General features: G+C 51.9%; 9 protein-coding genes across 9 annotated transcripts; 5 read left to right on the top strand and 4 right to left on the bottom strand.

Moving 5' to 3' along the window:
* Nucleotides 1-3787: 3787 nt before the first annotated feature.
* J4E79_006955 (uncharacterized protein) lies at nucleotides 3788-5627 on the top strand (the record flags this gene model as incomplete). The annotated part of the gene is made up of 3 exons (XM_049355823.1): nucleotides 3788-3848; nucleotides 4032-5021; nucleotides 5071-5627. The coding sequence occupies 3 exons, from the start codon at nucleotides 3788-3790 to the stop codon at nucleotides 5625-5627; spliced, it is 1608 nt and encodes a 535-aa protein (XP_049209852.1).
* A 221-nt stretch (nucleotides 5628-5848) lies between these two features.
* Nucleotides 5849-6602, bottom strand: J4E79_006954 (uncharacterized protein; the record flags this gene model as incomplete). The annotated part of the gene is made up of 2 exons (XM_049355822.1): nucleotides 5849-6501; nucleotides 6551-6602. The coding sequence occupies 2 exons, from the start codon at nucleotides 6600-6602 to the stop codon at nucleotides 5849-5851; spliced, it is 705 nt and encodes a 234-aa protein (XP_049209851.1).
* A 352-nt stretch (nucleotides 6603-6954) lies between these two features.
* Nucleotides 6955-7800, bottom strand: J4E79_006953 (uncharacterized protein; the record flags this gene model as incomplete). Its single annotated transcript, XM_049355821.1, has 2 exons — nucleotides 6955-7709; nucleotides 7770-7800. 2 exons carry the CDS (start codon nucleotides 7798-7800, stop codon nucleotides 6955-6957), a joined length of 786 nt encoding a protein of 261 aa, XP_049209850.1.
* Nucleotides 7801-8368: 568 nt separating this feature from the next.
* On the bottom strand, nucleotides 8369-9454 carry J4E79_006952 (uncharacterized protein; the record flags this gene model as incomplete). Its single annotated transcript, XM_049355820.1, has 1 exon — nucleotides 8369-9454. The coding sequence occupies one exon, from the start codon at nucleotides 9452-9454 to the stop codon at nucleotides 8369-8371; it is 1086 nt and encodes a 361-aa protein (XP_049209849.1).
* Nucleotides 9455-11539: 2085 nt separating this feature from the next.
* Nucleotides 11540-13081, top strand: J4E79_006951 (uncharacterized protein; the record flags this gene model as incomplete). The annotated part of the gene is made up of 2 exons (XM_049355819.1): nucleotides 11540-11659; nucleotides 11714-13081. 2 exons carry the CDS (start codon nucleotides 11540-11542, stop codon nucleotides 13079-13081), a joined length of 1488 nt encoding a protein of 495 aa, XP_049209848.1.
* A 1488-nt stretch (nucleotides 13082-14569) lies between these two features.
* Nucleotides 14570-16078, top strand: J4E79_006950 (uncharacterized protein; the record flags this gene model as incomplete). Its single annotated transcript, XM_049355818.1, has 4 exons — nucleotides 14570-14631; nucleotides 14756-14836; nucleotides 14904-15713; nucleotides 15766-16078. The coding sequence occupies 4 exons, from the start codon at nucleotides 14570-14572 to the stop codon at nucleotides 16076-16078; spliced, it is 1266 nt and encodes a 421-aa protein (XP_049209847.1).
* Nucleotides 16079-16834: 756 nt separating this feature from the next.
* On the top strand, nucleotides 16835-18518 carry J4E79_006949 (uncharacterized protein; the record flags this gene model as incomplete). The annotated part of the gene is made up of 5 exons (XM_049355817.1): nucleotides 16835-17020; nucleotides 17070-17194; nucleotides 17263-17619; nucleotides 17680-17940; nucleotides 17990-18518. 5 exons carry the CDS (start codon nucleotides 16835-16837, stop codon nucleotides 18516-18518), a joined length of 1458 nt encoding a protein of 485 aa, XP_049209846.1.
* A 512-nt stretch (nucleotides 18519-19030) lies between these two features.
* J4E79_006948 (uncharacterized protein) lies at nucleotides 19031-19921 on the bottom strand (the record flags this gene model as incomplete). Its single annotated transcript, XM_049355816.1, has 2 exons — nucleotides 19031-19664; nucleotides 19704-19921. 2 exons carry the CDS (start codon nucleotides 19919-19921, stop codon nucleotides 19031-19033), a joined length of 852 nt encoding a protein of 283 aa, XP_049209845.1.
* A 916-nt stretch (nucleotides 19922-20837) lies between these two features.
* Nucleotides 20838-22382, top strand: J4E79_006947 (uncharacterized protein; the record flags this gene model as incomplete). Its single annotated transcript, XM_049355815.1, has 1 exon — nucleotides 20838-22382. One exon carries the CDS (start codon nucleotides 20838-20840, stop codon nucleotides 22380-22382), a length of 1545 nt encoding a protein of 514 aa, XP_049209844.1.
* Nucleotides 22383-22425: the final 43 nt, after the last annotated feature.

The following is a 22425-nucleotide window of genomic DNA, read 5'->3' as shown; positions in this document are numbered from 1 at the left end:
CGCCGGCCGCTGTGAGACATGGGAGAGCTGATCACTTGCCCCATTCCGCCACGTCCCACCGCACACTGAGCACGGCTGCGCGTTGCGGGCGGCTGACATCACTGAACACTGCCGTGGGTTCCGTCAACCGCCAATGGCGTCGTCGCTGACGTCTCTGCGCGTGTCCTGGGCGCGGCGACGACGGTGCCTGCGTCCAGCGTTGAAAGTCACGATGCGAGCGGGCAGCCTCATCGCTGCGTGCACCCAGACAGCAGTGCATCACCACCACGCTGTCTCCGCCCAAACTACCTAGGTATTGTACCCACAGCGCACAGCGACGCGTTACAGACCGACTGACTGCGGGTCATGCTGTCCATGCGCACATCACCAGCCGCTCGTGTTGGGCGTGGTTGCTGATCCCTCTTTGTGAGCCATCCGTTTCGTCGAGCTTGCGCACCAGGAATATATAAGATCGGCTAAGGGGACCCTGCGGCGGCGGCGTTGGCCTGCCATTTTGGCTTGCATGGTATTTTGTAGATTGCCGTTGCCACCAATCCTCGCCCGTTGGCACCACCAGCACGCACACAGCCAGCGCCCGGCACACACAAAAGCCCTTTTCGAGCCTCGTCTCCAGCCCCTCACACTCCCTCGCGAGCGCCAGAGACCCTTCGATCTCGTGTGCGTTGACTCCGCACTGTGCCATGACCAATGACGAAATTCTCGTTTGATCAGCACGTCACCCTGGCCGCTGAGCAACCGCTCACGGTGCTTCTATTCGACCTTTGCGCGCCGGGCCAAGAGCTTCTTTTCGTGCAATATGACAGCCGTGATTCTGTCATAAGTGCATGGAACATTTCCCGCCTCCGCCGCGACTCTGTCGCACTTTGTCCAATCCGTACTTCTCCTGCATTGGACAACGGCGATCTCCAGGATCATGACGTTGAACGTTCCAACGTGAGAAAACATACTCGTCTGAGTGGCCTACCGCTTCCCCATTATCAATAAGTTGTTTCAGCGCGCATAGCTCCACCTCGCCGGTACGATCCGCATCTCGCTAGGTTGCGACTTGCGCTGGGTGAGCTTTCTGAAGCATCCAAAGGTCACCGCTGTTCTGCCTCGCGACGATCCTTCGGGAACACGGCTGCTTGGGGCAAGACTGAGGAACGAGTGTCATTTTTCCGCGGGTATTCGAGTAGGACCGGCTGATGCCGGCCTTGCAACTACTATCTTTGCTTTATTCGGTCCGGCCTTGCGCAGCATGCTTCACCACGCGTCTACATACCTTGCCAGCGTGCCACTGCTGTTTTCAGTCGGCGACGATCCGCACGGGGTTTCAAGGCGACACACATGCTCTGTAACGTGAGAGCGACAAGCCGACGCGCCTGCAAGACATCATGACAATTAACATTTCTGCGCGACTCGCATGGGAGTGTGACTGCATCACACTGTCCTTCTACTGGGATACCGTTTGCTTTGCTTTGCTTTAACTTCCTTCTACAACTTGTAGCAAAGAGTTATAGAGCCTTTAGCTTAAATTTCTAGAATATAGACCTAACTACTTAAACAGCCTAGACTAATACCTAGTAGAATAAGATACCTATAATTAAGTAATACTAATCTTTTAAGTCTAAGCTAGTAATCTTTCTCTACCTTGCTTAACCTTTATTATCTTCTTAGATAGTAGCTCTTTAAATTTAGTTATAAGTATAAGCGTAAATAATAAAACGCTATATACTCTTAAACTTATAGACTAAAAGACGCTACTATAAATTATTAACGCTAGTAAAATTTATATAGTTCTAGTATAGACTATAGATTTCTCTTTATTTTATTAGTAAAAGCTATATAATAAAAGTATTAAGTAAGCTTATAATATAAAGACTATAGTCTTTTTAAAGTAAGATCTTTATAATAAAAAGTAGAAGCTTATAAAAAAGAAGTATAGTAGCTTAGCTTAGCTATAGTAGTATATTTAAAGTTTATAAGATAGAGCTAGTAATTAAGGCTTTTTAAGAATAGTTAAGGCTAAGTAGCTAAAGATAAAGTTTAGTAAAATATATTCTTATCTAATAGGCAGCCTTGCACGTAATCTTAATAGACTATAGAAAGAGCAAGCTTTAGGCGAAACTTTCTACTCCAACGTCTCTAACATCTCCGACATCTCCAACTCAACAAAACCGTCACCACAGCTCGCTTATTTCACTCAATCAATCGGTTTGCATGCTGCTAGCACTCTTCCCGTTGTCTCTGCATCATCGCTGGTCCGGCAATTCGCTGTAGGGTGTCCACTTTTCGTTCTTCGGTGGTTCTCCAGCAGATGGTACCTGAGTCATGCTCTTGCTGTCCAGGGTCCACCTGGTACACGCAACCAATACACTTGTATCGGTCCGACACCTCATTTGATATTTCAGAACAAGGCGACATCAATCACGACACTTCGATCATGGAAGGCTGCCGAACCCAGTAATCAATCGCTGCCGAACCAAGTCACAACATGCCGCTGTTGCGCCGGCGTGCGAGCAATTGTGGAGCTGCGGTTTATATGTCCGGTAGGGCTGCATTCGGAGACAGTGCGGCGATTTGTGTTGCAGAGTGACGCCGCTGGGATGTGGTGATGTAACTCGCAAAGGACGCCTGGTATGCATCACGGGGCATGAAGAGCTGGACGCGAGACACCGACAAATTCGCCGGTGGTGGATTCCGACAACCACGCGTCCCTATAACATGCGATATATACCTATTAGACCTGGCCTCTGGAAGAAACAGTATCCATATGCCTCTGTGCACTGGACGAAAACTGCCTTCAACTCCGGTGTGCGAGGTCTATATATATCTACTTTGGAAACGCCAATTTCCCTTCACTGGATATAAGAGGTGACCGTCATTCGAAGAGACAGTCATCAGACACGGTGTAGGTAGATCATTGAACACACCGTCACCAGAGATATGTATGAAGCGCTGCCATATCGATTAGCAGTCTTTCCCCACTTGATTCGGATGTGGCAGTTCCAGACCAGACAGTTGGGGATTCCCCGGATCCCCTGCGGCCACAAACATAGTTTTCTGAAGATCATCGTTGCCCATCTCCGTGGCCGAGGAGTCAAGACCATATCAGAACTTAATGAGGCAACTAAAGCGCGGACGCGAGGTCCCGACAAACTCTTTAGATTCTCTCATTGATCGCCATTTATCAACGATCTTCGGAGAACATTGGTCTGAGAAATCGGCGATCGATCTGCAGTTGCGTGAATGTAGTTGACCGCAATCTCCAGATAAGGGTTCGTGGAGACAATCCGGTGTCGAGGCATTTAGCCTCACCCTCATCTAGCCTTCCCGCCTCATATCAAGCCCTGAAGGTACATCAACCATGTAAATGCGATTTAAAGTCAGAAACAATCAGTTGTCATGCGTCCCAGCTGCTCGCAGCTATGCTGTTGTACACGACGGCGCATGCATTCATCTTTTTGTATCCTTTGCGTGATGAGTCAAAACATGACCATGGTGCACGAAGAACAGTTCGTCCGCAGTACACATTTCCCAACTCTCGAGCGTGAGCGGAATGCGAAACGCCCATGTGGGCGATATGGTCCAGGATACCGTGTTGGACAGCCCTCGGCATTGCGTCACTGCCAACTCCAACTCCTGGCCCAAGCTCAAGCTGTCTCTTAACAATCTGGACGCGAAAACTCCAGTGTAGCGACAGCGACGTGTAGTGAAGCGGTGATTTGTTTGCAGAACGTCCATCGCACCTACCTCATTAGACCTGGACTTTGCACGTTGCTGAGTAAGAGCTCGCAGCTACCCCACCATGCACGGCATCCTCGAGCTGTCGCTGCAGCTCCTCAACTCGTTTAGCCCGGCCAATCTCGGTGCGTACGCCTCATCCACTAGCCACCTACTGTTGCTGTGGCTTAAATTAACAGTCACTAATTATGAACAGGTCGATCTGGGGCTCAAGTACCTCTTCAAGGCGAACAGGATGTGAAGTGTCGGTACTCCCTAATCTTACTGGTTAGGCCAGCAGATTGAAGCAGCAACTAACAATCGCACAGCAATACCAACAAAGTCATCTGTTCCAGACTACTTTGTCACGGACGATGGACACTTCCAAGGTCCTACCAAGACGGGCGCTGCACCGTTCATGGCGCAAACAAACCTAGCACCTTTTGCCGGCGTGTCATACATTCCAAATACGCCTCTGGAAACACAAATCCCCATTGCTGGCAATGCGGAAAACAAGAACATATTCCAAAGTATGGCAAACATCAGCCCTTACTTTCCTAATCCTCGGGGGTTCGGTGTCAACGAGTACTCGATACCGCCTGGCACCAACGTAACATGGCTCAACATGGTCCATCGCCATGGAAGTCGGTACCCCGAAGTCAGTGGTGAAGCTGCAGAGCGGACTTTAGGGAAGAAGCTTACGGACGCGGCTGGCAAGTTCACAGGTCACGGGCCCCTTTCGTTCCTCAACGATTGGCAGTTCCTACTGGGTGCTGAGATCCTTGTTCCCAATGGCAAGCAAGAGCTCTTCACTTCTGGTACTCTACACTACTACCAGTATGGTCACTTGTATCCCAACAATGGAAGCAAGGTTATCGTCCGGAGTACGACCCAACGACGCATGACCGAGTCGGCGGAGTACTTCCTTGCGGGCTTTTTCGGTCTGGGCTGGGCGCAAAATGCGACGCTTGAGCTGGCAATCGAGGCGCCTGGCTTCAACAATACGCTTGCTGGCTACAAGCAGTGCAACCATTCGAGTTGGCCGACGGCGCGACAAGGGCTCATGGAATGGATCGGCGTGTACCTTCACGATGCTCATCAGAGATTCAGAAGCAATATCACCGGTGACCTTGACTGGACAATCACCGATACTTACAACGCTCAAGCTTTGTGCTCGTACGAGACAATTTCGCTTGGCTTCTCTCACTGGTGCGGCCTGTTTACCTACGAGGAGTGGGAAGGCTACGAGTACGCCCTGGATCTTTCATTCCAGGCAGGCACAGGATTTGGCTCTTCAGTCGGTCGTGCTATTGGAATTGGTAAGGATTGACGATGTCTCTTCTACCTCACTGTACTAATACTGCACAGGCTACGTGGAGGAAGTCCTCGCCCGCATGCAGCACCACGTTATCACATCCCCTTCTGCCCAAATCAACGTAACCCTTGACAATAACACGGTCACCTTTCCCATCGATCAGAACCTGAACCTGGACTTTAGCCACGACGCCGGTATCATTAGTATACTCGTCGCATTCGGCATCACGCAGTTTAGCGAGGTACTTCCCACAACCCACATCAAGACGCCCCGCGAATTCATCCTCTCGCATCTTCAACCGTTCGCTGGTCGTCTCGACATCGAAGTCATCAAAGCACCTGCACCCGTCAACCCTAACCGGACGGACGAGAAGATATATCTTGACGGGCCGCCGACGAGCTACGTTCATTTCATTCTCAACCAGAGGACTATTCCACTGGGTCGTAGTCACAAGGAATGTGGTGATAGAGACGACGGGTGGTGCGAGATGGAGACATTCCTGAAGGTCCAGCAAAAACAGATTGAGCTTGCGGACTACGATTTCGCTTGCTTTGGAGAGTACGACGATCCCACGTACGGAGAGGTCACAGACGGACGGCCGCTGAGATAGGCGCTGGGATGCCGTTGAGAATGGGAGCGGGATAATGATTTGGATACGTCGCGATGACAAGATCTTTGTTGCTAATAAATTTACGCCATTGAAGGCTCATCGTCGAATTCTTCTATTCGGAACTTTGCCATGCTGGTAACCATACGTTTCGGCAAGGTATTGTTCGCTCTTGCAGTTGCCAATAGCACAGCAACAAATTCCCGGCTTATCATCATTCTTGCTCAGTATCCAAAAGGTTCCGAATCATAATCAAAATCGTCATCTGAGTCGTCCATTCCATCCCAGACACCAACGTAACGCACAGAGTCAGGCAATCCTTTGCACCTCAATTTGTTGCCTGGAAAGCAGAGCTCCAAAACACCCTCACCCAAGAACATGAGTTGACAACCAAAGGCAGCCTCTTCCACAGTGCCATATGCAAACGTTCCAGCTGGGTCTTGTGACGCGAACTGCGGAGGGCTCCTGATGTCCATCCAAAACCCGTCTTCCGGTTCGTCCATGAGATCGAGCTTGATTCCGATTTCTTTATCACCTTTAGGCAACAGTGGCTCTAAGTACTGCCTACCGATTTTCAGGCTTCCGGCTTCCCAGTCTTCGATGTTATTTCTCCTTTCCCACCACTGGTCTGGGTTCTGAGCATATATGTCCAAATGTTGAGACGAGTAAAGCGTATAGTTGCCGCTGATGTCTCCCAGAGGTATCCTCTCGCCATTTTGTAGTCTTTCCTTGAGAGCTTGTGCTTGATCCTCGAAACGGGTTGCTTCGGTCTTGTGTTCGGCAGCAACTTCTTGATGATATACGTAGTATTCCTCTTCCTCGTCTGTTTCTGTTTCTTCATCTTCGCACTCTTCTTCGTTCGTTACAACCGGCGTCTCTTTTAGAGTGTGTAAGCTTTCATCTCAACAAGAGTCGTGGCATCTTACCACTATGCATGCCAAACCCTCTCGGATCGTCGTGATTATGCTGCGTCGCCATGCCGAGACGGAACAAAGCTCGTCTGGTTTGAACACTCCAGGGAGCGGATTATGGTTTGATTCTTTGATAACGCAGTTCTATGCGTATATGGAAGACGTATATGCGTTAATGGAGAAAGACAACCTATGGTGCTCAAGCTCGGGTTGAGTGTCGCGCCGAGTGTCGCGCCGAGACGCGTTGCATTGTCTTTGGTCCACCAAAAGTAGTGCACTGGGTCCAGCCCAACGCCACATCGTCATCACACGTCGAATTCACGATCAGAGATCCTCGCACTGCAAACCCAAAAGGATATATTACAAAGTCGTAGATGGCAAGGTTGAAGTATATACAAATTCGGAGATCGCGTGCTTTCTCATTCTCCATCTTCGTCATCGTCCTCATCGTCGCTCTCGTCAAAGCTCCCAGAATCAGAGTCTTCCAAGTCAACGGGCATTCCAAACGCCGCCAGCATATTCGACGGGTGCGTATGCCTGGTATACTTGCAATTCCGCCACTCGTCATCAAATTCCTCGGCTGCGCGCTTCACAGCTTTCCGATCTTGGACCAGAATCCCAGCAAAGTAGATACCATCCATGTGCAACTCCAAGTAGCCATCTCCGAGAAACCTGAGTTCGACGTAGATCTGGTCTTCTTCACCCTCATCGAAGAGCTGGACGCTTTCGGGAAGCGTGGATGTATATTTCGGTTTGTTGAACGTGGTCGCATGGGCGTCTACAGGCCCACCCCAGATTTCGAGTTGCATGCCCATATTGCCAGCATAGGGACCAAAATCTTCGACGATGAGGTGCTTTCCAAACTCGATGCTTCCCACACCGTCGGTCCAGTCGTTATCTTCGAGGTCTTGGCCATCCTTGCTCGCATAGTCTTCCACCCATTGCGCGGAGTAGAGATGCCACTTTCCGCGAATGTCACCTACTTTGCGCTCTGTGTCCCCAAGCTTTTCGGCGGCGGCCTTGACTTTTTCTTCTTCTTTGGCTTGATCTGCTTTCACTGCTTCGAGCAGCGCTTCGGGGTCTTCTTCGTCGGTGTCCTCTGCGCCTGAGCTCTCAGCTTCCGATTCTGTTCCCAGTTCCACTTCGCTGTTCTCCTCTCGGCTCCGTTCCTGCGCTAGTGGAATCGGTTAGAGCGTCACAATAAGCTAGCTGGAGGCGGCGTCTATGAACTCACCTGTATTCGCGCTGGGTTGTGTAGCAGGCATATTGATGTTGATTCGTGTCGTGGCCTCCGCTACAGTAGAGATGCGTGTGTTATGGAGAGGAAGTGTTTACATTTAAGGTTTCTAGAAAAGCCATTGTGACGTAGCTACGGAGATCTTCCCGACTGGGGTGTTCGCGCTACGGCAGGAACGCCTGACGCGACGACGCGTTGCCCCATCTCCTCGCCCCAGCTTTGCGTCCAACACGGCGCTATGGCGCTCCCTCGCTCATGCTTGGAATCAAATGTCGCTTCCATCACCAGTGATCCTTCGGCAGCTTTATGAGCTTTCGCATGTGAAACGAATGCTAGGCGGCTTCGCTCCCCAGGTCATCTAAACGAAAAGAAAGCAGACCTTGGAAGGCGCACCGGATCCCCAGAAACCGGTCAATATCGCGCGCCCGTACTCATCATGTCTAGGGGTATACAAGCGTCTCAAACGGTTCCCAGAATGTTCACCCCGATCCAAGTAGTCTGACACCCTAGTGTTATTGTTACGGTCGAATCCTCGATTTCGTAGCGGCAATCACGGCCTAGAGCTTCGCACACTCTTGCACACCAAGTGCGGTGGTCTACCTCACTTCCGTCTCCCCACTTCGTGCTAGCATTTCCATCTTCAGCTTCTCCAGGTCCAGGTGCGGAGCAACCTTGTTCGCCCACCAAAGCGCCACCCAGCCTCTGCTCGTCTCCTTCAGCTTTTCCGCCAACATCTGCTCCTGCTCTTGTTCTGCTGAATCCTCATCGTACTGCTTCTCCATATCCTCGCGCGACATGCTAAGGAAGCTAGTATTCACCTTTTCGCTGAAAGCATCAGATGCCCATGCGCCCGGTGTGTAGGCTGGAGTTGTACGATGGAACTTAGGTCGCGCGCGATGGTTTTCGGCAAGTGTATGGTCGGCGTGGGGCAGCACAACTGCGGTGCGAGAGAGCGACTGGAAGGGCGAAGGGTTGACGACATAATGATGCTCGGGTGATATAGTCACCATATCTGTTGTGCGGACCCGTTTAGGCGATGGTGAGGCGGATTGGCTGCCTGGAATGGTGCGAGTGCGTAGGCGCTTAAGGATCGATTTGGGGACTGCGGAGTTATGCTGGGATGCTAGCGGGGTCGCAGTCATTGCTGTGGCTGTGGGATGTGCGTCTAAACTTTCTTTCAGTTCCGGTTCTGGTGCTGAAATCCACTGAGACTCCGGTGGCTGACTGCGCAAAGCTTCCACTAACGGATCCAATCCAGTTGACTCCGACATCGTGAGCACCTGCTGCGGTTCGTTCAATCCTGTTGCGGATACGGATGTTACCTCGTCTCTCCACTCTTCTTCCATCTCTTTCTCGATCACCATTCTCAACCATTTCATCAACAAACGCGCGCCCTCCTTCTCCAACTCGGTCGGCTCTCCCTCTTCTGCACCGTCAACGTATCTTAGACCCGGCACTCTACCCAGCAAGACCTTCTTGTAGTTCCAAGTATTGAGCGCTTCTCTCAGCTTGGTCAGGTCCTGGACTGGCACACTTGTGTCGTTGAGTAAGTCTTCGAACAATTCCACAGTATTGGTCAGTGCAATTTTTGCCCTGCGCCAGTTCCTTCTGACGGCCTTGTGGCCGGGGCTCGCATGGTCGCCTTTGCCGCCTTCTTTGGACTGGAAAAGACCACCGCGCATGTCAAACTGTTGCTGTACAGCCTCGATGTCTCGGGTTTGTGAAATTATCATGCATGATGGGCAGAGCTGCTGTGAGGGGAGCCTGGAAGCAAGAGTGATCGGTACGGGATGTGCGCATGTGCTCAGAACAGGCGTGACAGGGTTGAATCGTACCATCTTGTTGGAGGCGTGGGAGTTGAGCGTCGGGGTTTAGTGGACGAGTTGCTGTATGCGACAGTTTGCTGCGGCTCTGCGTGAGCAAGGGTCATCTGTGTCTGTGCGTTAATGTCCTTCTTTTCTCAGACAGGAGAAGCGAGTTGAGGTCCAGGCTGCCACAATATGACGTAATAGTGGAGTTTCAAGTGAATAACCACGGTACTGCGACAATCCGTAAACGACGAGTCACTCACAGCTCCCATAATACCAATGAGATAACGGTGGCAAGCCTCCTTCCCACGAGGGGCCTCAAAGAAAGAGGTGTAAAGTAGATTAGAAGAGCTATCGCATGGCTCGTTAAAATGGATGGAATCAAATTCGACCGGCCTTCACGAAGGCGCACCTCATATGAGGGTAAACTGAACATGCGCGCTGAAGGTGACGTTACTATCAGAACGCAAGTCTGCAAAATTTTACGACAATGTAATCTTACCAGTTATTCTTTTTCGTACTTCGTTGACGCGGATGGACATTTGATCCTCAAGCGTACATGAGATGTGATGGCAATGCTAGGCACTGGCGGGAACCGGTAGAAAGTGAAGTTGGTAGTTAACTCATGAAACCGCCCGACTACAGAGCGCCGCTTTCCATGTTTCCTTCTAGAAACGTCCGATGTATATGAGACAGCTAAGGAAAGAACGTGAGTGCTTGACCAGCCAATCTGGGAGGTGATCAGCTTCCATCGCAACGCATCCTTTTAGTCACCGTGAATGCATTCTGTCTGATTACACCCCCTACTTGAAGTTCACAGGCTGTCCATCCAAAACACATGTGCACATTCACAAAGGCAAGGCCAAAGTACATGCTTCCAAGACGTGCCGATGGAATAAGCAAGACTGTTGGTGGAAAGGTTCGGCGACTTGTGATGGCAATACGGATAGGAGACCAGAAAGAAGCAAAGAAACCGACTAACGGTGATGTCATGGATCATATCGTAATGTTTAGTATGCCGACAGAGCCGAGTGTGGGAATCGATATATAATGGCAAGAGATGCCCGCTTGGCGAGGCTGAGGCCGAAATATCGCAATACGTCCATCCCAGCATGCCAACGAGGTACAAGCTCTTCCAGTACATATCTTGAGAATCCACTCACTATCCAGTATGACGACATGGACGCAGGTTTTGTACCACACATCGCAACAGGTACGTTACGTGCCAGCTGCGCAGTACAATGTACATGCGCTTGCATCGCTGAATAGTCTGGTCAGTTTATCATGGCTACTCACACGCGTCCCAAGATGAGTCGGCACTTTACCAGCAAAAGCATCGCAATCAGTCGTAGATTGGTCCGGAGCAAATGACCATGCAGTCCGTTCTCCATCGGCATGATCTATCTTCCGCACAGCTGAGGCACGTGGCGCGATATGGCTCTCCCGTGGCTGCCACGATATTCCACACATGGCCGGACATTACTCGTTCGTGGAAAAGTAAAGGCCAGTCGGTAGTGCAATTGAATGACACCATGTGGGCGACGAGACAGTTGGAGCCCTGCTTGTAGAGAAGAGGTGTCGAGGTGGGGGGTCCCATGCAGGCAATACGCTAGTCAAGGCCGCGGCAAAAACGAGGCTGGGATCACGCCACGAAGAGAGCCGTTACATGAGCACCAACACACGCGCCACGAATACTGCATCGCATCGCATCGCATCGTCCATCATCGACCTGCAGTCTTTTGCATTGCAGCAACATGCATTGCTGATAGACAGTGATAGAGCAGAGAGGATAGATACGCATGGTGTGGACGTGATCGTCGTACCGCAATCTTCGCATCCATGGACGATCGTTTAGATGAGGGGCCGCATGAGAACCGTGGTACTGCTCCGGGTCCTCATAGGGGAACTGTTGTACAAATAGATTCCGCGGCGCCTCAAGCAATAGCAGTACAGAACAGCATGTCGACTTCCTCATGGCTGTCGTCATTGACGCAGCATGGATCCAAGCCACCGTTTATGCTCAAAGCTAGAAGCTCGGATGCATTCATCATCGGGACTGTGTCTTTGGCCGTCTTTACAGTAAGTCCTCAATGCGGGTGTAGCTAGGTGCAGAACAATAGCTGATTCAAGAAGGACATGTTTCTGTACGGCGTCATTGTACCCGTCATCCCATTCGCAATACGTTCGCGTAGTCATATTGAGGAGGACCAAGTTCAATACTGGGTCTCGGTACTGGTTGCCGTATATGGCGCCGCTCTTCTTGCATTCTCGCCCATATGCGGATGGCTTGCGGACCGCGGCTCGACGCGTCGCTTTCCGCTTCTTCTGGGCTTGTTCGTTCTCCTAGGAGCTACAATCCTGCTGAACCTTGGCAACTCGACTGGGGCTTTGATTGTCGGAAGGCTCCTGCAGGGGGCTTCGGCAGCTGTGGTATGGGTCGTTGGCCTGGCCTTGTTGGCTGATACGGTGCCCCAGGAACGACTCGCAACTGCTACTGGGTGGCTGACCATAGGCATGTCGATCGGAATGCTCATATCGCCTCTACTCGGTGGCATAGTCTACGACAAGGCTGGTTATAATGCCGTCTTCGGCATGTGCTATGCATTAGTCGGCTTGGATGTGATTCTCAGACTGTTGCTCGTGGAGAAGAAGGTGGCTGCGAGATGGGACGCAACAGTCATGGGACGCTCATCTGACGAGGGAGACGCATCCTCAGAGGATAAAGAACTAGGCTCCATCGCCATCGCAAGTCGAAGCGACAGTTTAGGTCTCACCAGGACGACAACTCAGCAAGACGCGGAGTCTGCTGAAGCGCAACAAGGAAGTCCGCCCCGGCAACGTGTGCGCGATCGCCTTCCTCCCGTGCTTTCACTCCTGTATTCCCGACGCCTGCTTGCCTCGCTATTCTGTGCGCTCATTCAAGCAACATTGTTGACGGCCTTCGACTCTGTCCTTGCCATCCACGCCGCCAACACATTTAACTGGTCCTCGACAGGCGCTGCGCTTCTTTTCCTTCCGATCGTCATACCGAGTCTCCTCTCGCCGCTGTGGGGCTGGCTGAGTGACACATACGGAGGACGCTATGTAGTAGTCGTTGGCTTTCTGTGCGGTTGCCCTCCCCTCGTCTGCCTCCGGTTTGTCGATGAGAACACGATGAAGGACAAGGTGCTGCTATGCGCGTTACTGGCGGTCACGGGGCTCTTTGTGGGCATGACGTTCGCGCCAGTCATGGCAGAGGTATCGGCTGTCGCTGAGGCCAAGGAAAGAAAGATGATCGCAGATGGACGCCCGGGATTCGGAAAAGGCGGTGCATTTGCGCAGGCCTACGCACTGTACAACTGCGCGTTCGCTGCAGGCTGCATGGCGGGACCTTTGTTGGCCGGGTTTCTTGCGGAGGATAGCGGCTGGGGGACTATGGCGGCCGTCTTGGGCGCGCTGTCTGCTGTCACTGCCGTCCCGGGTTTTCTCTGGCTAGGTGGATGGGTGCTAGCAAAGAACTAGACACGGTTGATAGGATAGTCTCTCCGAACATCGGCCGCATACACAGATATCTAGTCGGTTGCACTCTGCATGTTGTGAGTCGTGATACATGGCGTCATTGCCTCGGCTTCGTCCCCACTGCCGTTGTTGCCCGACGCCTGGACCCTGCAACTGGCCGGGAGGCGCCACGCCACACCTTGATCGCACTCTCCCTCCTTTCTTCCACCACACGTCCATCTCCGCTCGCCACCGCCTGCATCACTACATCGGCATCTCGCTGTCAAGCGCCTCATTGGGTCTTCGAAACAGGGTTCCATCTCATCCCATGTGGCGATGGCATCTGCTCCTGCATCATCTCCGGCGCTCACCCCAATCTATCACTGCACGTCCAGGTCCAATCGCCACTTCACCCGGGAGATGCATGCTGCGTGCAATCAAACCCCCTTTACAACTCTCTTTCCAAGATTTGCACCGCCAGTGCAGTTGCAGCAACAGAGTTCATTGGCATCAGAACACTAATGAGAGCCTTATACAATGCCATCGCTACGTCATGCACCGAGAAGTAGACATAGGAGGCGCGGAGCAAACACCGCAACCCCGCTTGACAACAGGTTCCCTCTGACGGCCTGGAACAACGCATGGAGATAGGCGAGCATGTTGCGGTTCCCCTTCGACGATGTAATAGGTTGTCAACAGATTAGTCTGCAGATCTGGGGTCAGATGGTCCATGCCACGCATCTTAGGTTCCAAGATCGTCAGGAACAGCCTCTCTGAGTACTAACACACGGTGCTAACTTTACTCCGAACGCTTTAGGCTCGCATCCCACAAGCCGCTTGGTGCGTTAGAAGGGGTCCAACTTGATCAGGTGTTTCAGATTCAAGCAACTACCCACACCGCTACAAATTTCACCATGGCTGATGATCACTCCACGGCAAATTTTTCTACTTCAGGCTTCTCCACGGCAGTCACACTTCATGTGCGAGCATGCACTACAAGATGTCTAGTTTAGAATGCTCATCGCTACCAGAATCTGAGTGCGATGTAGGTCGTTCATTCGTGTGAACGCGTCACATGCGCCTCGGCGTGCTGAGCAAACCCGCCTCCTGACCGCGTCGTCATCCATGTAGCTTTCTGTCCCGATCCGCGTCTCCGGGGGAAGACGTTCACTACAATCCCCCAGATTGCGTTTCCAGTTAGATCGAAGGGTCCAACACCAATCACAACCCAAGAGACCCGTGGGCTTACCAACTTAGATGCCCAGTTCGGACTAGAGGATATCCGTCACATGGCCATAACACAGCAGTCGCGACTCCATCGAGTTCGCTGCCTCCAGGAAAGCGCGCAAACTCCACCTTGGCCGCATCCACAGTGTTCGCTCGGCAACTTGTTAAATGCACTCACTTGGTCCCATCTACAGACATACCATCACATCTTATTTGGATTGAGCGCCACCGCATCTTCAGAGCCCGTACTGCTACCCTTGATTTCCAACAATACTACCCGACAACATGATTATCAGTCGTGCACTTACTGCGTTATCGCTATGCGCCGCCGCGATTGCAGCTCCAACGTAAGTCACGCGCACGATGCGGAAGAGAACGTCTTTCCTTTTCCGGTGGTAGAGCAGTCACTTCCGCATTCGACACTCCTTTCGTCCCAACGCACATATGACGCAACCGCTAACCCATCTGAAGAGAGAAGCGCGGTGTCGACTTCAAGTGGGGGTCTGACAAGATTCGTGGTGTTAACATTGGTGGATGGTTGGTCTTGGAACCGTACGTATTCCCGAGAGTCTTCGTCACCAATCGCCACCCAGTTGTGTTGCTAACTATCTCTACGCAGTTGGATTACGCCTTCTATCTTTGATGGAGCGAACCAAGGCCGTCCGCAGAGGGACATCGTTGACGAATACACATTGGGCGAGAAGCTTGGCAGAGATGCGGCGGGAAGCATTCTACGGAAGCACTGGGACTCGTTCGTATCATGGCACGACTTCAACAAGATCAAGCAGTCAGGCTTCAATGTCGTTCGTATCCCCATCGGGTTCTGGGCATACGACACTTTTGGTACACCTTATGTCAGCGGTGCGAGTGTCTACATCGACGCTGCCATCGACTGGTCTCGAAGTCTAGGGCTGAAGATCATCATCGACCTCCATGGTGCACCAGGCTCTCAAAACGGATTCGACAACTCCGGTCAACGAATGGACTACCCTGGATGGCAACGTGGCGATACCGTAAAGCAGACTGTCCAAGTTCTACGGACAATCTCGCAAAAGTATGCTCGGACAGAGTACCAGGACGTCGTTGTCGGTATCCAACTGCTCAACGAGCCCGCGTTGTACACTGGCATCAGCGAAGACGTGACCAGGCAGTTCTATCGCGATGGTTACGGTCAGGTTCGTGAGGTTTCCGACACCCCAGTCATCATTCACGACGGGTTCAAGCCTCCGAACACGTGGAACGCCTTCCTCACTCCTTCGGATGCGAACGCGGTGAACGTCGCGGTTGACCACCACGAATATCAAGTGTTTGACAGCAATCTCCTCCGCATGTCACCTATGGACCACGCACGCTACGCTTGCAGCAACTCTCAGACTATCGGCGGTGCGGACAAATGGACGTTTGTTGGCGAGTGGACATCGGCTATGACGTGAGCAGTCCGCATTCTTACAGTTTATGAGACGTCTACTAACGTGTACCAGGGATTGCGCAAAGTACCTCAACGGCTTCGACCGTGGCGCCCGCTACGATGGAACCCTCCCAGGCAGCTCCAGGATTGGATCTTGCGATTGGCAAAACGACCTATCACGGTGGTCAGCCTCCTACAAGGACGACAGCCGACGTTACATTGAAGCCCAGATCGCCGCTTTTGAGAGCAAGACTCAGGGTTGGTTCTGGTGGAACTTCAAGACGGAGGGTGCGGCTGAATGGGACGCATTCCGACTTATCGACGCTGGCGTCTTTCCGGCAATTAGGAACGGGCAGGTGGAGTATAAGTTCGCCCGTATTTGTTAGGAGCGGAATGGGACGGTGACTTATCAACCTCCGGGTAATTGGGCTTACACCTAGAGTCCTGGATAGACGGAGCCATATACACGAGTAAGGTAACGCACATTGTTCAGTTCGTTGATAGGCTATATATCAGAATAATACATTTGCGCGCATTCGGAGCTCAGGTATCCTGCAACGTGAGAAAAGCAAGTCGCGCGAACCACGGGGACATGCGATCGCGTGACGTCCGCCAACCGTTGCACCGCTTCCGACCGGTATGACCTTCCAGCTGGAGAACTTACCGCCAGCCGCCAACGGAACACATTATGCGACAGCGCACAACAACGCCGCCAATAGTTCGCTATCTCTCCACAAAAAGCACGTTGTCGGCTCCAGTTCTTCCCCAGATTCCCAGCCAAAGGGCGCCCCTTGCGAACCTAGAACCAGGAATCCCACACACAATCTGCTGATCGGCGCCAAAAATGCGACCGAGAAGTCTTGGATAGTGTTCATTCTGACAGTATATTACGATAAGATCTGCAGGCCAAGCTTAGTGGCTGAACAAGCGGAGCGCGCATGTTTGCTATATTGTAGCACGGTGCGGGGAAAAGTCTTGGTGAGATCCTGTGCCAATACCGCGCCAAGCAGTTGATTGGAACATGCGTGTGAACATACCATGCCACCCATCATGCATTCAAAAGGAAAGCGCGTGCCCTCTGCATGCCGGTACGTTCTACCTGTTGACCTTTTCGAGAGAGACGCTCGAAAGTTTCAGCCAAAATGGATACAAAACGCCAACCCGTAGTCGAGCCGACAGACGAGAAGCCCACGATCGTGGCGCACTTGGAAGACAAGAGTGAGCTTGGTCCAGATAAGCATGCTGGTGCTGTGGACTACACCGGTGCAGAGGCGAAGACAGACCCAGAAGAGATTGCGCTCGTAAGGAAGATTGACTGGAGACTGATGGTACGTATTGCAAACGTCGATGTGGACACAGCTGCTAATGTAATCGTAGCCAACATTATGTGTCATGTACTTCCTCAACTACGTTGATCGTAATGCCATCGCTCAAGCGAGACTGAACAATCTGGAAGAAGACTTGGGAATGTCTGGCGTCCAGTTCAACACTTGTGTTAGCATGTTAGTATTATCTGAGACTCGCTCATACTCGAGGAGCAAGAGTGACGGACAGGCTAACCTTCTTGCAGTCTCTTCGTGGGATATGTGCTTATGCAAATTCCGAGTAACATGCTTATCACACGTATTCGTCCCGGTATCTACATGAGCAGCTGGATGTTCATCTGGGCCATCGTATCAGCTTGCACAGCGCTGGTTCAGAACTTCGGCGGACTGGTCGCATGTCGGTTCTTCCTGGGTATAACTGAGGCACCCTTCTACCCTGGAGCGACGTACATGCTCTCAATCTTCTACACCAGGAAGGAAGTGGCGACACGTATCGCGTTGCTATACTGTGCGCAGATTCTGGCTACAGGCTTCAGTGGATTGATCGCGGCCGGCGTGTTCCAACTGGATGGCGCCCGAGGCATCTCAGGCTGGCGCTGGCTGTTCATAATTTAGGTCTATCTTCTCTTGCCTGAACATACATCGTGCTAACCCATCAACAGCGAAGGAGCCGTGACCGCATTGGTCGCCATCTGGGGTTTCTTCATGCTTCCCAACACCCCACTTACTACGAGCTGGCTTAACCCACGCGAGCGCGAACTCGCCCATGCACGTATGGAGCGTGACCGAGTCGGCGATTCTACCGAGCCTGTCAGCATGATGGAGGGACTGAGGCAGGCGTGCCGCGACAAGAGGACGTGGCTGTTTTGTCTCATGCAGAACTTTCATCTCAGTGCTTGCTCGTTCAACTCTTTCTTCCCCACGTAAGTACATTCGTATACTCACGGGAAAGTTCGCTGACAATGATGGTAGTGTCATCAAGACCCTCGGTTTCAACACGACGATTACTCTCCTATTGACCTGCCCTCCCTTCCTGCTTGCCGGCGCGGCAGGTATCGCTACAGGCTGGAGTTCAGGACGTATGCATGAGCGCACCTGGCATATCACTGGTGGACTACTAGTCGCCATTGTCGGATTCGTCATCGCTGCCAGTACGATGAACACAGCGGGTCGATACGTTGCCTGCTTCATTTTCCCCATGGGCGCCTATTCCGTCAACTCCGTCATCATCGGTTGGGCATCTTCGACCCTCAGTCAAACGAAAGAGAAGAAAGCTGTCGTGTTGGCGATGACGAACGTCGGAGGCCAGATCGGATACATCTACGGCGCTTACCTCTGGCCAGACACCGACAAGCCTCGATACGGAATTGGATTCGGTGCATCTGCTGGATTCGCGCTGCTGTCGATCGCTTGTGCCTGGGCGATTCGCGTGATGCTCATCAAGGAAAACCAAAGGCTCAAGGCGTCGACGAATGAGCGTGTCAACTTGTACGGATACTAGGTGGGGTAGCTAATTCGAAAGGAAGTCATAGATCGGACGTTGGCTGGCATATACTGGGACAGTTTGGCATATCACGGAGCATGTCACGATTCGATAGGTACGAATGTACGAAATTCAACTGTATACCCGCTCTGCCATTCTTCTCTGCACATGAACATGGACCACATCGTTCCTTCGTTGCTGGCACGAGTTGAAACAACTCGAATCCCCGGTGACAAGAATGTAAGACGAAACTGCAAACCATCGGGGATGTAGTCGCTGTACTTTAAATGGCACTGGATGTTGGCCCAAAATTTGGGGGACATACCGCCTCGCTCAGCCGTCAAGCCAGTAAAGCATTCGCATCTCGCCCTGCAGTCCGTGAAGTCGGGTCGGCCATGCAAGTGACCCATTCCGCCTTTTTCCATGTGACGTGTGAAAGAAGAAAGTCCTTCAATACCGTCAAACGCGTTATCGATCTCTGCAGTATTCATCATGCCAATGAATGGCGCGGATAAAGACAAGGCTACCAATCAGACGGGCGGATCCTCCGGGTGACCGACGATGCTCTTCGCAGCAGGAAGACTTAGGCACAAGGTCTTCATGATATGGTCGCGGTATTGCGTTTCATTTGCCTTAATGAAGTCGCGTCTGGACAATTGTCCTTTATGCAGGAAGTCATTCCAGTAAACGCGGACATCAAGTCTGGTAACATCTTTGAGATTCGCAAGTGCTCCCAATCCAACTGTAAGTGGTCCATAGCGAAGCAAGCCCAAGATTTCACCCTGAGGACGATACAGCGCGAGAACCCTCGGATTGATTTGGCAGCAGTCAATGACATCGAGACCCAAATCCAGTTTCTCGAGCGAAGGTAGTATGTGGGGTAGCAATGATATCCCTCCTGCGATGTCCCGCTTGATCTTCATGACGATCGAAGCGTCATCAGAGGTTGCTTTCGCACCCAGTCGTGTGAAGTAAGCAGAATAGTCCAGCAGTGAGCCCACTTCCATCATTTGGAGATCTTCGAGGCTTGTAGACAGGGTGTCCGGATTGATAAGACCTTTAACAGTGACTCGAGGTAGGTAGGCATGCTTGATTCGCTGTCGAACTTCCATGGGGACCGAATTTCGGAAAGCACGGAGAAGGTATCGATGTGGCTGTGTATCGCTGCTGAAGGTCCACCGAAACGTTGATCCTGTAAGATACTCCACGGCCTGATAATACGCCTTGGCTGAGTACTGTTCCTTCAATTTCGCGAGGAGGTCGACAGCTGGTGCATGAAGCTGGCCTTCATTATCGTGCAAAAGCCTGATCTGGATCTCGCTGCTGTTGTCGCTCGCTGCCCATTTGAAGATCATCTGCTTGATTTCGAGTGGCAAGAGCTCGTCAAATGCTCTTGCGAATGACATATCCTTGGGAGACATGTCGGTGATGGAGTTGTGCTTGTGATGAGCCGACTGAGCGTTGTTCGATACCGGAATTCAAGTCGACGATCTTTCTGATCGTGCAGTAGCCATAGGCTCGGTGGGATGGAGAAAAGATAAATAGCACTGGAGTGTCTGAGTGTGTCTCAAGTAGTTGGATTGCAAAGTCTCGTTGTACTAGCAGATTTCCTATCTAGGTATTGTTGTACCAACCTGTACTCTCACCTTCGCCAGTCACTACGCATTCTCACCTTCACTAGTCACCTTCACCGTGTCACCTCACTTGACGCAGGTGAGCATCTAATCGCGTAAGGAACAACTGTCCACGGCGACGATAAGGAGACGTGACCTTGCAATAGAGCAATTCCTCAACTGCGTGTACCATGACACAAGCCCACGAAGACTCGTAAGATCTGTCATTGGCGATATGCCGTTTGTTTGAGACTCGGTCACTTAACGTATCGGGCGGGTAACACTGTTGTTGTAGGCACGCGACGCGCTCTCGAAAGCGCAGGAGCCTGGCGATGACGAAACCTGGCCCCACTTTCACCGCGGGGCAGACTCGGCCGCGCAGCATCTCCAAACCAGCAGAGCGAACGTCGGTAGTAACGCCGTTAAGGTCGCTCAAATATGATCTAGAACGCACTTTGATGGAGTCGCGCGTATGCAGGCAGCGCCACAGGTGAGTCAGGCAAGATGTAGCTTCCAAGCTTAAACCCGTCTCGGGTTTAACGCCCACACTAGCAACGCGGGTGGTCACCAGTCTTTTGTAGGATGAGATCTTTTCCGTGCTTTTCCGTTTCTCTTCATCTTTTCTTCTCGACATCTATAAGCAGTTGATGTTGAGTTTGTATTGTCACGAAACGTCAACTCGCGTTCTCTGATCCAACACGCGGCACAGTCCAACATTGCCACCATGGCTCCCACGGCGATATCGCGGATCGCTGGATTTCTCGGCATCACATCACTCAACGCGACTGGACGAGATGCATACATCATCATCACACTGCGATCGTTGAGAATGTTCACGGCCGGTATTCCATCGCTGATTCTCGCTCTCTTCTTCTCCTCGCTCAATTTTCCGGATTCGAGGATCGGGGTCTTCATGACATTGACATTGCTTGGAGATGTCCTATTGTCATTGCTGCTCACTCTCGTGGCGGACAAAATAGGCAGGAGAAAGATTCTTTTCATGGGCAGTGTGATGATGGCTTGTTCAGGCGTCGCATTTGCGCTGTCGGAGAACTTCTTCATTCTTTTGGTTGCGGCGGTGTTCGGCATCATTTCTGTCACCGGTGCTGACTGTGGTCCTTTCAGAGCTGTCGAGGAGAGCATGTTGAGTGGCCTAACAGACGAGACAACAAGAAGCGATGTACTCTCGTGGTATGTCACAGCGACAACATTGGCAGGGGCCATTGGCGCAGAAGTCGCAGGGAGAACGGTAAATGCTCTCGAGAAGAGCAGCGGTAATGTGACCAAGGCATACCATGCCCTATTCTGGGGCTATGCAGCCTTCGGAGTGCTTGGGAGCATCCTTTGTCTGGGTTTGAGTAGCAGATGCGAGGCTGCAGGTGAGAAGCGGGCGGAGATGCAAGAGCGAGGACGTGGTGGGGGCCATGGCGAAGAGGAAGAAGTGCTACTGGAGGCGATGACACCCAGCACCACGGACGGTTTCGACCAAGACCGCGAGCACGTAGGAAGACCAGCGGGTGTCAGGAACCCGCCATCGCAAAAGAAAGCAAGCTACTTTAGTCAGATCTCGCAGAGTACACGATCCGTCATGTACAAGCTCTGGATCCTCTTAGCTGTTGACAGTCTAGCAGACGGCATGACACCTTACTCCCTGATGAACTACTACGTCGACCAAAAGTTCCATGTCTCAAAGTCTACGCTTGGGGATATTACCTCGGCTTCGCAGTTTCTCTGCGCAGTTGGAGCTATCTTCGCCGGACCATTGGCCAAACGCATAGGTCTCATCAACACCATGGTCTTCACCCACCTCCCATCATCGATCGCCAGCGGCTTCATCCCATTACCTTCAAAAGTCGGTTGGACAGTGGGCCTGCTGCTATTCCGAGCTTCCCTCAATAGCATGGATCAAGCACCGCGTACAGCTTTCATTGCAGCAGTCGTGAAGCCTGAAGAGCGTACGGGTGTCATGGGTATCACTAGTATGCTGCGCACGTTAGCCATGAGCGTCGGGCCATCAATCACAGGCTTCCTGTCTGGTAGCGATAACTTCTGGGTGGCCTTCGTGGCTACGAGTATTTGTAGGATCACCTACGATATTGGATTATGGATGTTGTTCGTAAACGTCAAGGTAGAGAAGGACGTTGGAAGAGAAGACGATAGGGATAGCGTCGATGATGATGCTTGGAATGGATTGCTCAGCGACACAGAAAGTGACATCAGTAGCGAGGGGGGAAAGAGCAAGGATATTGATCGCGAAAGTAGGGTATAACCCAAAGATTGTATTGAGTGAGGTGTTGTCTTGCCTATCGAAA

This window comes from Alternaria viburni, assembly GCF_023758015.1.
Source record: "Alternaria viburni strain BMP 2772 chromosome Unknown scaffold_14, whole genome shotgun sequence".
NCBI lineage: Eukaryota > Fungi > Ascomycota > Dothideomycetes > Pleosporales > Pleosporaceae > Alternaria > Alternaria viburni.
This window is presented reverse-complemented; position numbering and strand designations above follow the sequence as displayed.